The 14,211-nt window shown below is 28.4% G+C and overlaps 2 protein-coding genes across 3 annotated transcripts in view; one reads left to right on the plus strand and one right to left on the minus strand.

Annotated features, from left to right (window-relative positions):
* Ddr (discoidin domain-containing receptor 2) overlaps window positions 1-14,211 on the minus strand; it is a 636,659-nt gene that overhangs the window by 544,067 nt on the left and 78,381 nt on the right. The gene's annotated exons all lie outside the window — the stretch shown is intronic.
* LOC107455305 (uncharacterized) lies at window positions 6,300-12,042 on the plus strand. The gene has a single exon (XM_016072816.5). The coding sequence runs from the start codon at window positions 8,588-8,590 to the stop codon at window positions 10,073-10,075; it is 1,488 nt and encodes a 495-aa protein (XP_015928302.3). The 5' UTR covers window positions 6,300-8,587; the 3' UTR covers window positions 10,076-12,042.

Raw genomic sequence — 14,211 nt, forward strand, 5'->3', positions numbered from 1 at the left:
TTATCAAACCCACAAAATTCTGATCTAAATTGAATGCATAACTAAAGAATTGCTAAATGAATAACTATTTAAATGACTAACCATTTAAATGACTAACTATTTGAATGACTTACTGTTTAAATGACGAACTAAAGTAATACAAAATTTAAGAATCACTTAACAAATAGAACACAAAATTTAAAATGAAAATGAACTATGGGAACACTTATTCAACTATTCTTTATAAAAATAGGTTAAATTGTTTTCGCTTAAATTTAGCTCCAGGGAGCGAAAACGCCATTTCGAGGTCGATTAAACACCAGTTAAGGAAACAGCTTTTAGAACTTATAATTTAATGATGACATAACTGACATTTTTTCCGCATTGTTCACCAAAAGAAGAGGTAAACAACACCGAAATGATGTCATTTCGATTCAGGGTTACTTTCGTTTTTAAATTGCTCTATCGTCTGCATCAAAAAAGGCGTCAAGTTTCTTTAGCTTTTACCTCATCTACTGTAAATTAATGATCATAAAAACCACGAGGTGCAAGACATTTATGCAAGTTTTGTTTATAATGAAATAATGATGAGTGATTAGCGAGATTGTTGTTTTAGTACTTTCTGCTTCCTGTTTTTAGAATTTTTCAACATTGTGTTTACTCTTAATTTGAAATGATTCTCCTGTTTTAAAGTTTGAAAAATACTTCATTGCACTACACAAACTGATGCATTTGAATGGTAATTAACTAACTAATTATTTAACCAACTAAGCGTACTATCACATAATAAATCTTTTAACAGTATTTAACAACTTGGTACCAGGTCATTTCTCATCTGTATGCATTTAAATTTATAAACTGAATCAGCCTCACCAAAAAAAAGTAATAGCAAAATGCCATGTTTTTTTCCCCTTTTTTTCCTAAATAGAATGTGAAACCTTGTTTGTCAAAAATTTCTGCCAAATAATGTTTAAAATCATTAAAATAATCAACTATTTTAACTGTGCGAATTATAATTGTACGTAAATGTAAACCAGGAAAAATTACACGTTTGTAATTATAAAACAAAATTAATTTTTCTTTGCTTATTCAATTTGCCGGTGCAGGCGATTAAGTAGCCAGTTAAAAATAATTAATTCAACTTTTTTTTAAAATTTCTTTATTTGAATAAATAAAAATAAAGAAATTAAAGAGATAAATTTGCTTGTAGCGGCAAAAGGGAAAAATACCCTTTTTTTAATTCAATATCATTTACTTGATGCAGTTCATTTAGCATATTTTAATTTTGGAAAAATCTTTTCGTCTACTTTATAATTCTTTTTTTGTAAATTTATTACTTAGTTACAAAGAATTTATTACCAAGAATTTATATTTCACTGTATAACGGGCTCTCTTATGCTATTTTCTTACAATAATTTTACAATCGACAAATTATTTCTCGATGTGCGTGATATCGTAAATATACAAAATATCCCACCCTTATGATGCTGGGTCAAAAAGTAACAGCAAAAAAAAAAAAGATTAAAATACAATAAAAATACGTCTTCTATTGTCTTCAAAATTACCAATTATTGAATGTGAATGCCTGCCATTTATTCAAAATTACAGGCAATTAGATAAAAAACATAAAATTATCATGCTATAAATCTCTCTTATTCACTCGCTATATCAAGAGTAATTTATAGTAACAGTTCTAAAAACAATACGTTCTTAATAGGAATAATAATAAATTGCAAAAATTCCGTCCCCTTAATGTACAATAGTATACTAGGGGGCTTCTGCTTGGTTCGCCCCCCCCTCCCCCCGCACTGAATCACACTGTGAGCTCACATCGTTTGCACACTGGGTCCTATTTTCAATCTTATTTTACCTTTATGAATTGTAATAATCTTTTTAAAATAAAGTTCTAATAATTAAGAAAGCAAACAAATGAATATGATGACGATTGATTATATGAGAGAGAAAACTGTGATTGCAGCATTGCGGTCACTGGTTACCCATTGGTCAAATGAGTAACCAGTTTTTATTTTTTATTTATTTGTTTTCTTTTTCTAGATATGCTTTCATAAATGTCACAACATTTCAAGTTTTAGGTTACAAGAACTGCATCAATTCATGCGGTCCAATTTTGCAGTCCAATGGGCTGGATTGTTTTCACTTCTAACCAATACACGTTACTTACGACTTCTTCAGTTTAAATATATTTATATTAAAATCACCGACCAAGATGGTAAATATAAATGAGCTAAAGATAAAAAGAACATTAAATTACTTAAAATTAATATTATGTGAAAACATTAAAAATACACGTGAGTGGGAAAATAAAATAAACAAAATAAAAAGACGCAGTTTGGAAAACAATTAACTCCAAGAAGTGCCAGAAACAAACCTTGTAATACTCACCATAATTTGAGAAATGCATTATGTTGTTAAGAACAACAGTTTCTTTAAAATGTTCAGTTTTTGAAGAAAAAAAAGTGGCCACTGTTAAAAATGCTACAGCTAGTCAATGGCCAGTAGAAAAGTTTCGTTATTTTGCCCTATAATACCATATGTAAAACTTCCCATTTGTTTCAAGGTCCGTAGCCAAATCTCTCAACAAAAAATAAGCACCTTTAAGTACTTTCTGAGCACTCAAAAAATATTTTTAAGCACTATTCATTAACAAAATGCAACATAATTTTCAAAGATTTTACATGATCATGATAAAATAACTAGTTTCTGACAAAGCACTATTTTCTTGATTTTATTATCCACCATAAAAAGATTGAGAGATTTTTCGGTTTGATTTCAGTGGGTGGAAAATGAAAAATGAAATTGAGAATATTTTGCAAAATGCAGCAGAATTGCACACAAGAGTGCTAAAATCTCACCGACTTCTGTTCAGAAGACGAGCATGCGGACCTGCAAGTATTTCATCAAACATTGATTAACGCTTTTATACGCTATGGACAGACGGTAGGCCAAAATGGATTGAGAAAACGTTGAATACAACAATGTGGAAAGCGCAATTTTATATCATACGTTGCGAAAATCGACATGGTGAAGAAAAAAAATCACATTTTAGAAAAGGGAAAACTAAGCACTTTTTAAAAACACCTAATGAGTAAAGCACCTTTAGGGGCTTTTAAAAAGCAAAAATCGAAAAGAAGCACCTTTAAGCACTTTTTAAAAACGCTACGCACCATGTGTTTGTATGTGAATAAGGTGACATGACAGAGACAGAATTAAAGAAACTCTTCGCAGAAAAACTTAGATATAGCTGAAATTTTTTCGGAAATGTTTCTGACTGATCTCGGTTGGCTTTTTTCGGTAATTTCATTAATATGCCTCTCTCTTTTGCACGAATTAAATTTACAATTAAAAAAAAACTAAAATAAGCCTCAAAGTAACTTGTGTGATTGAATAAACATAATCAGCTAATAAGCAAAAACAAAAAAAGTCAATATTTTATTCCTGCCCAACTAATAGCTCAGTTTGTTCCAGCTGTTCGTTGCCAACCAGAGAACTGAAAATTAACTGGTTTACTGACCACGTCTAATCGTCTTGTATAATGTGGAATTTCACTGAGAGAAAAAAAAAGTACAAAATTTAAGCTACTTTATGCAAATTGAAATTAGGTGCTGAGTGGTAAACCTGTATGATGTTCAACTTTCAAATTCGGCATAATTTGGACAATCATTTTTTTTATGACGCATATTCTGCGTAGTGGGTGTTTTAAAAACAACAATTTATTTTATGACGCATAGTCTGCTTAGTGGGTGTTTTAAAAAGAACAATTTATTTTAAGGTTATTGTTAAAAATGATCTTTACTATAGAATAGAAAATTTATTTTATTATTTACGCCTGAAACATGTAAAAAAAAGATCTCAAATGTTGCACGTTGCTAACTGTTGTAGTTCGAAAAATAAAATATAAGTTTAATATTTGAAACCATAAAATGATTTCAAAAATCTGCATTGAATAGAATCATTTCTTAAAATAATGTGGTATTTTTCTCATCAAGTCTCGTTACCAAAGCGAGTAAAAAGTTGAAGCTTTAAAAAAAAAAAAAAAAAAAAAAACTTGTTTTCTCTAAAGAAAATAGAACAATGCTTTAATAATATACGCTTAAGTATCCAATAAGTATCATATACTGGAAGGCTCGTTAATTTTAAAGAACCAAACGATAAATTAATTTTAATCATATAAGGGGAAAAAAAGACCAATAAACACAATGAATTCGTGTAATTGGATACCTGCAAGTGATGTCATTGTTGGTAAATCCAGGCATTTTTCGATTCAAAAGCCAATCAGAATCTACACACTAGCGTGACGTTTCTTACAAGCATCCAATTGAACTTGATTTAAATCACATGGTTATACATAATCACTTCAGTTCTCCTCGAGTTGCAAATATTCAATTAAAAAATTTTTTTCACATGCCCTTTCTTATTATAAAAGTTAGAAATAAAAATTGAAACAAAACGATTCAGAAAATCTTCCGTTAGAAGAATCCTCTGTAGAAAAAATTGTGTCATTTTATCTCATTAAAGTATTATTTTTGATTAAAACAATAATTCAGAAAAGATAACAACAGAAAAGTATTTAAATAAATAAGAATTTAAATAAATAAAAAGATGAATTTTTATTTCATTTTTGAAGACAGAAACTTTTTATTTATTCTCAAGACAAAAGGATATCAAAATAATATACATAAAATCACTTTAAACATCCAATTTATACCAGATATATTATACTGAATATTGAAAGAAGACAATGGCTCTTGAATTCTAAAAGACGCAAACGATAATTATTTTCAATCATATAAAATTTATTAAAGAAAAAAACATTAGGCTCAATGATTTCGCGCATCCCCAATGAGCCAATTAAATTTAAGTGAGCCGCGAGGTTAAAGAAAAATTCACGGTCATAGATTACATAGAAGAAAAGCGTAAATATCATTATCTAACAGCAAGTTCAAAGCAAATAAATAAAAAATCGAACAACGAAGCAAAAGGAATAAGTAGGAAGAACAAAAAAGAAAGATTACAATTGAATCGCTCATGTTTGAAATTCGAGGTACTATCCCTTTGAGTCCGTCGACCACGTGCTTGTCACGCAGTTTGTGCATGGCCCTGTGACGTCACTCACAGCTGAGAGTTTTACGGTTGGCCATCTATTCTGCACGTGACCGCAGCATGCTCTCCGGAGATGAGATGAAAATAACAAACCATGATTTGGCAACCGTATTGCCTTTCTTGGCGAAAAAGGATTTTTACTACGAAACTTTTTATGTTTCCTGTAAACACATTAATTTTTTTCTTAAATTTTTAAATTCTTAATAAAATATTTTCCTTTTCTTTTAATCGTATCTTTGTATCTTAAATAATTTTTTTTTCGTTTTAGAGTAGCTGAAGAATACCCTTTGTAAATAACTATTTTTAAAACTTTTTTTAATGCATATAATTTTCAATATTAAAATATTAAGTGTATTTACATTCAAGTATTCACATTTTTTTTTCTTTTGTAATAAGGAAGAGAAACAGCTTTTTCCCGTTAAGTGATACGAAGAGAATTTTATTAGAAAATTATTTTTTAAAGTCATGTTGCAGAAGAAAGTGAATATATTTATATATATATTCACTTTTATACATATATATACATATATTATTGTTTATTTAACTATTTATTTAGAATTGCAATACAATTATTGCCTCAAATTTTTTTTCTCTCAAAATTAAGTAGTTGAAAAATTGTATGACTTTGCTAGCTTAAGCGTCTGAATTTATAAAACACGCTTTTAAAACTTTTAAGTATTACTTTTTATTTACTTTCTTAGACATTTATGTATCTTATTCATGTGTATGTATCTTATTCATAAACGAAAACATGTTTTGCTGTTTTAATTGATTTTTAACGTCGAATGTGTTGTAAGATTGTTATAATGTTTCAAGATGGAATGTATTCATTATAAGGGAAATTAACATTGAGGGGCTCAAACTTTTGACTGCTCTCCTGTCCAAATTTTGGAAACCATATTTTCACGATTGTGGCTAATTCACCACCCGGTTCTAAATTTTTGAAAGTTTGGAGCCCTAATCTATCAAAAAAAGCGTTATTTTAATTATTTATATATGAATATATATTTTTAAAAAAGTACGTTTTTGTGTTTACTTTTACAACTTAAAATATCATCTGCTTTCGAATATGTGAAAATTTGATAATTCGATCAAACATTATATAGGGTGTTCGTTTTTTGAGAAATTTTATTCGGCAAAACTGTGTTTATTGTTTTTATACTTTTTTTCCAACTAAAAATCATTTTTCAGACATTTTTTTATTTTTCTAAAATTTGCATTTTTGTGTTTTATTTCCTATCTTGAAATATCATCTGCTTTGTAATGTGTGAAAATTTGATCATTAGATCAAACCTTATATAGGGTGTTCGTTTTTTGAGGAATTTTCATTCAGCGAAACTGTGTTTATTGTTTTTATACTTCTTTTCCAACTAAAAATCATTTTTGTTATTTTTTTTAAAATGTACGTTTTTGTGTTTAACTTCACAACTTAAAATATCATCTGCTTTCTAAAATGTGAAAATTTGATAATTCGATCAATCATTATATTGGGTGTTCGTTTTTTGAGGAATTTTCATCCAACAAAACTGTGTTAATTGTTTTGATACTTTTTTTTCAACTAAAAATCATTTTTTTAAAAAAAAATTTATAATTTATTTAGGAAGTACGCTTTTGTGTTTAACTTCACAACTTAAAATATCATCTGCTTCCTTACGTAAAAAAATTTGATCATTAGATCAAACGTTATATAGGGAATCTGTCTTTTGATCAATTTTCATTCAGCAAAACTGTGTTTGTTTTTATGCTTTCTTGAATATTAAAATTTTTTAAGCATTTCTTTTTGAGAAAAAGGTTTACTTGCACAGACAAAACATAAGTTGCCTATAATAATGAGCATATCCTTCAATTATCATAAAGGATAAGATTTCAGACGAAGAGTAATAATGAATTTTCACATCTTGAAAAGAAATTAAGGTTTATTTTCTTTAAAACATTTTTAATTTCTTTTACTCAAAATTAGTTTTTATACTGCAATTTTTTGCCTAACTCGACATTTCACTCTCTAACTAAAATCTTCGTACAAAATTAATAATAATAATTTTATTTATTTCGAATCATTTTATTTTTTGATAAGTAACGTTGAAAAAATAAATATATCAATTAATTGTTTTTTTTTCTGACAAAAATAAAATAAAAAAAAGCTAGTGTGTATTGCTATTGCATTATTTCAGTCTCCTGTCCCCATTTTGGAAAGTTTTTAATTATTATTTTCCACTCGTATTTTAATTAGGGCATCAACTAACAGTTGCGTGTAAGGAATTTGAAAACAAAAAAATGATTCAACAAAATGTCTTGAATTGTTAATGTTTTGATTAGTTTATACTTTGAAAAATACTCTTTCAACTTTTTTTTAAACCTTAAATCCCACTAAATTTTTAAGAAAAAAAAATTTACAAAATTATTTATACTGCATTTATAATTTTAGTTTAAAATTTTGAAGAATAGAAAAGAAGAAAAAAACAAGCTTTGTTAAATGATATCTATGATCCTTACAGAAAAATGTGCACATATTTAAAAACTATAAGCATTCTATTTTCACAATAACAAATTTAAATTTCGTTTGCAATAAATGCTTCTAATTTTTATATTTTAAAACATAAGAAACTACGTATATTTTCCGTATTTTGCATTAATATAATTTCTTTTCAAAATTTTTAAATATTTTGTTGATAGTTACAACACAAATTTATTAAATACTTTAAAATCAGATATCTTGCTAAAAAAATTTTTATTAATGCGCAAAATTTTAATTCAAACATTTTTATAGCAATATTTTCTTTCGTGTGAAATAACTTCATCTTAATTTTCATAACTTTTATTATTTACTTTATTTATTTACTTTTACTCTATTGTTTACATTATATCCCATGTCGTTAAAAGTTTTGTTTTTCTCTTGTCTTTCAGGTTGTGTTGAAAATTCGGATAGAAACATCATCAAAGCATGACACATACTTGCATAAAAAGGAGGAAATAATTTGTTTGAGTCGAATTCCCTTATATCGTCGTATTTTTTTTAGTAAAAATTTTTTAAATATTGAAATTTTCTGGAGAAACTATGCCATAATACACGTGAACAAATTCTGATAGTTTGACTTCCTTTCTTAATCTTCCCTTGAACTGAAAACCGAAAGGAAAAAGAAAATTTGCGGAGTTGAAATCCGTGTCCGCTGAAAGCACGAGGTTCCCACGCCTTGGCGATATTTTGGCGACTAGATCTGACACTCCATTCGATCGGGCAACCATACGAGAAAGAGGAGAAGGCGTGAGGATAGGAGTGAGAAATTGTTATTGGACATTTAAAAGAAACTTATAAGTTCGCGTAAGCGCTTATCATTCAATTCACGAAAGCCTTATCAATTCGGAGGTGTGAGCTTCTTCTACTACACCCTGGATTATTATCTTTCTTTAAAGCCGTGGTCGGCAACTAGATAGGTTCATATTTTTACTGCTAGAGCTATATGCAATTGGAACTTGAATTTTTTTCATCATGGGTGATATCATCGCAGATCCCTCAACTACTGCCCGGTGGTCAGCTGCTATGCAAACTGACAAAATAGTGCCACAGTGGAGTTTGAGACAAAGCTGCCTGTGCACTGTTAAAGATGGTTTATTGGGTTGGAGCAGAGGCCGAAGGAACAGTGTTACTCATAATTCCAGCACCGAAAATCCTTTCCTGGATTATCCCATAGATTTAAAACATGAACTCCTCAATCATTTGTTGCGTCTGAAACCTACAGGTCGAGAGTTGTTGAAAGCTGCAGAATTACTCCTTTCTTCAGGAATACCTTCTTTTGACTTGAGCTGCATGGACGATTGCAAATTTTCCGATGTTCAAAATATACTTCAACTTCTAATTCGAACTGGTAATTGCTTGCAGGAGCTTATTCTTGCTGGACAGTGGCTGTACCATGCATCCAGTGCACCTTTGGTGCAAGACATGCTGCGATCCTGTCCTAACCTCCGTTACTTAAAACTGCAACAAACATCCCATTCAGCTCATGAGGTGGAAATAGCCCTGAAGCATTGTCCTAAGTTGACTAGATTGGAAATCATGCATCCTTCTCTGGATGAAGAGGACATCGACTCTTTGTGTGAAGTCATGTCGCGTGATCCTGATTACAAACATGCCAAAGAACTGATTAAAGAAATTAAACTGCCTTCTTCAGTTAATGGAAAAGGTGTGCTCAAGCTTATGGAATCATTCCCCAACTTGGAATACATTTCTTGTACTTACCTCGATCAAATTATTGATGAACTAGAAGAAAATTACAATACCCCGTATTGGCGGGAAAGATGCTCAAAACTACGTGGACTCCATATTTCTTTACCTGTCTGTGAAGATACACCTGGTTTGCTAGTTGACTGGTTCCCAAATCTAGAAGAACTATCTTTGGAAGTGCAGGAAGACATGCAAATTCAACCCATAAGCCAATTAAAACAATTGCAGTCGTTAGAACTAAAAAACAGTCCCACAATTTCATTATCTTATATAGATGAAATTCTTCCTCTTCTTTCTTCCTGTGGCAAAAACCTTACCAGCTTGAGCTTAGAACGTTTTGATTTAATTGACCTTGCAAAAACCGCTACTTACTGCCCAAATCTAAGGTCCTTCAGTGCCCAATGGTTCACCATTTTAAGTACAAGTGTCGGTAGAGGTTCAAAAAAACAGTTCTTTAATCTGAGGTATCTTCGTCTAAGACCCAGGGTCAACAGAAGAGTGACCCCTGAAGCTTGCGAACTTCTCTTGACCAACAGCCAGTGCCTTAAACATTTGGAATTTTACTGCAGCTATGGACTAACAGACACTCTTGTCAATAAATTGCTCAAAACGAATAAATTCACGCAGCTTAGAAATCTTCTTTTGCGTCATGGTCATGGACTTTCTTCGAATGGCATCCTGCAGCTCACTAGAGCCGCACAAAATCTTCGCATTTGGGATGTTGGTATGATCACTTCCAAACAAATCGATACGTGAATTCCTATAAGTTCAATAACCCCCGGTGTAAATTGTGAAGAATAATTTCAACTAGTCATTAAATATGCAGCACTGCCAAAGAACTTAGTGAACTTAAGTAAACTTGATTAAGTGCGAATTTGAGATTCTGAACCAAGTTCCGTTATTACAAATGTGTGCCTAGTGGATTAATTGTGATTTGAAGCTAAAATGCCATATTTAAACAGAACTTGAACATTCTATCATCAACATTCCGGTGTAAATAATATTCCATGTCCATTTTTTTGTAAAATCAGGGTTTTTCACAAAAAACACAAGGTAATAAGTTATTTTTTAATGTTCATATGTGTAATTTTTCATAACTTTTCGGTGATTTATTAAATTGTTTTCTAATTAAATTTTATGAATGTCTTGCAAATGAAATATACAACATGCATTGATTTCTTATTAATTATCATTGTCATATTTTAGTAAAAAGAAAAACTTCCTTAAATTTGATATTAGTAATTTTAAACACGTGGTAGTTTTTCTTCGGTATTATTATAAAAAAATAATTATTAATGTTTAAAACTTTTTGTATTTGCATATATATATTTAATGAATTATTATTAATTTGTAAAATAATACATATTCTGTTTCTTTTTCTTAAAATTCATGTAATATTTTAGTGAAAAAAATGCTTTTGAGTGTGTTTTTGTGAGAAGATAATATTAAAAGTACCATTTATCTGCATATTTTAAGTAATATATTATTTTTATATATTTTTTCGTACACGAGTGATATTAATTTGTTAAATTGTTAAATATAAACTAGTGAATTTTTTAGAATTTTTATTGAGTTAAAATAATTTTTTTTCGGTTGGTAAAAGGTATGAATTTGATGTATCAATTAAAATATCCATTCTGTGCCTTCTTTTAACTATTAAAATATCCTATGATTTATGCATTTTTTTGTTTGAAGTTAATAAGTGATATTATTTAATTAAAAAATAGTCTATAATTTGTTTAAAATGTGCAATATTTACGTTTATATTTTTCTTAAGATTAAGTGACTAAGTTATTAAAATATATAGTTAAATACTTTAACTATAACATTAGTAATTAAAAATCTTTTTTTTTTATCCTAAGTTACCCAATTAATTATTAAAAACGGTGAATTTTTATCCTAAGATACCTTATAAATATAAACAAGGAATTTTTATCATTCCCAATTAATTTCAAAAGAAACAATTTCTGTGTTATTGCCAAAGGCTAAAAATAATATATTTTATTTAGAACTTTAAAAAAAATTGAATAACTGATAGTATTATAATGTCTCTTAGTAATCTTTGAACATATATAGACAATAATAATAATTTTATGGATGTTTTAATAAGTTGATATAATGCTCACTTGTCTTAAATGGAAAGATAATAAGTATTTAGTTTTGTATGAATGCTTTAAATGAAAAATTCCTTTGACTAATTTGTATAAAATTTTTATGTTCATGAATGTTTGGATGATGAAAAATTTTTTATAGTACATCAAGTTAATATGCCAATTATGTTTATCATATAGTATATACATAGTGAATTTGAATTCTAATGCCAATTATACAATTTTTATAGAATATGATTGAACATTTTATATTTCATGTTTTACTTATTGACCAAAAAAATCTAAATGACCAATTTAAAAATGTTCTTTTTGTGAAATAAATATTGTTAAGATTTTTTGTAACATTCATTCCATAAATTTAATGCAGTCAATGGAATATATTTTTATACATCATTTATTTTTGTAATCTTCAAAGAAAAGTTTATAAACCATTCCCTATACTTGACTTCAGAATGTAATCTTCTGCATTTGTTAAATATTTTACGACAGACTGTTCTGATTACTGTGATATATGTCGACCACATCTTTGAACATGTTTTCATATTGTGAAACGTTTCCTCAATTGTTTAATGAAATGAAAGCTTTTCTATTAAATAATTTATAACTTTTTAATCTTGTCTTTTATTTGTGTTTTTTTTTAAAATTTTGCACAACATATAGTGTGACACATTTAATGTTTCCAGTTTCTGTAGTTCTCCACTGAAGATCTGACACTAAATAGTCAGAATTTTAACTGTAGCATTTGTTTATTTCTGAAATGAGAAAGCTAAAAATCCTAACTATAATTAATTTATAATCATATTAAACAATCTTTCGAAGGAATTGTGGAATTGTTCAATTGCTCGATAAACTTTTAAAAACATTTGCGAATGGAAATATATGATGATTATTGTTTGTGATTTAAATGACTTAGAGAATAATTATTTATGAGCTTCCAAAGTTTAAAAAATATTTATTTAATCTAACAAGATAATATTTATTAATAACTCATAATTTTATACATATTTTTATAATAAAACAGTACATAATTTTTACTTATATAATTAATCTCCAAGATAAAACAATATTATATATTTATTTTACAAAATGGTTTTCTAGTATGTAATGGTTTTCTAGTATGTAATTATTTCACTTAAAATTAACTCAATGAATAATCAAATTTACAAATTATTATATAAAAAAAGTATGTAAAGAAATTGAGTTGCCTAATGAAACTTTTCGTTTAAAATTAACTCAATGATCATTAAAAGGATTCAAAGAAAACGTAAATTTACAATTTATAAGTAAAAAAGGCTTTCATGTAAATGAAAATTATTTTCTATATTAAAGATATTACCTAACAATCACATGAAGGCATTTTATGGAAGAAAAACAAACTCACATAAATACATATTTAGCTGTTCTAACAAGGGTAAGTAAGTTTAAGTGAGTAAGTTTTATTTATTTTATTTTTTAAAAATGCATTCGAATCGCTTATCTTAGGAACAAGAATTCAAGAGAATATATAAATTAATTCATTTAAATTCTTGCTCACAAGATTGTAAATTAATTCTAATTAAAAAATATTCTAATAAAATAAAATTTTCATATTTTGAATAAAAAAAACGTTTTTCCATTACTTGTACAATGCGAAAACAAAATGTATCACCCTTAATAACTTTTGATCTAATGATCAGATCTCCACATACTAAGAAGATAATTTGAGGAGGGACCTCAGATATGCTAATTAATTTCCTTTAGATGATATTTTAAGTTACGAAATTAGAGAAGAAAAACGTATACAAATAGAGTACAGCTAAATCCCCCAAAAATTAACTAAACTTGATTCTGAAACGTGAAATCTGCGAAAGGTCATTTATTTTAATAAAGTATGTTCCAATTTTTTTTTCAAGTAATCAGCTTACGAATTATTACTAAAATCCGATCTAACGAAAATACAAAAGACATTTTCATGAAGAAAGAAAAAAAAAAAACTGCATAATTGAAAGTTTTTTCCCCCTCCAAAAACTGTGTTTTTTTTTATAATTTTCTATAATATTTTAAATGTGTTCACCTGTGTAAGTTTTATTATTTTCGAAAAAGATCACAATTTTTAGGACTAACGAATTTGGAAATCATTTACTTATGAAACCTTTTTTTTTATACCTTAATAATAATTTTTTTTTGTTGAATGAAAATAATACCATAAACACACATTTTGTCGTTTCTGCATATAATAAAACATCAAAACGCTTCTCTTGAATTGCATGATTTCTACCAGGGCCCGACTTAGCCTAATTGGGGCACCGGGGCAAAAACTTCTCTGGGGTCCCTCTGCTTCACTATGAAGAACCGAACTTTATGGAGGTATTTGAATTTTTTACGTCGTTATAGACAACATAAGAAGAAAATTGACTAGTACCTAAAATAGCTATATAGTCCCCCCCCCCCAATGATCAGACGAAATATCGTTCTGTCCATTTTATTGATTTCCTGACAATTCTATGTACGTTATGCCGAATGCAGTTTTCTGATTGTCATCTAGCTGCGAAAAATTCATATCTTTGCTTGAACTCAGCTAAATTTTCGCAATTACGATGGATCAATTAAGCCTATCAAAAGCCTTTTTTTAATAAGCATATCGCTATTTGTGATCTGTAAAAATACAGTCTTTTGATTGGTCAAATTTACCCATCGTAATTGCGAATATGTAGCTGAATGAAGCCATGGATTTACGAAATATAGATTTTTTATTATGTCCATGCGATCGAGTATTGAAGAAGCTAACATAAAACTGACGGA

Source organism: Parasteatoda tepidariorum, chromosome 10 (genome assembly GCF_982258835.1).
Source record: "Parasteatoda tepidariorum strain Cologne lab strain chromosome 10, Ptep-v5.0, whole genome shotgun sequence".
In the NCBI taxonomy this organism is placed as follows: Eukaryota; Metazoa; Arthropoda; class Arachnida; order Araneae; family Theridiidae; genus Parasteatoda; species Parasteatoda tepidariorum.

Bases quoted from the DNA above. Each gene is read 5' to 3' on its own strand.
- LOC107455305 (XM_016072816.5), top strand. From the start codon at position 8,588: ATGGGTGATATCATCGCAGATCCCTCAACTACTGCCCGGTGGTCAGCT.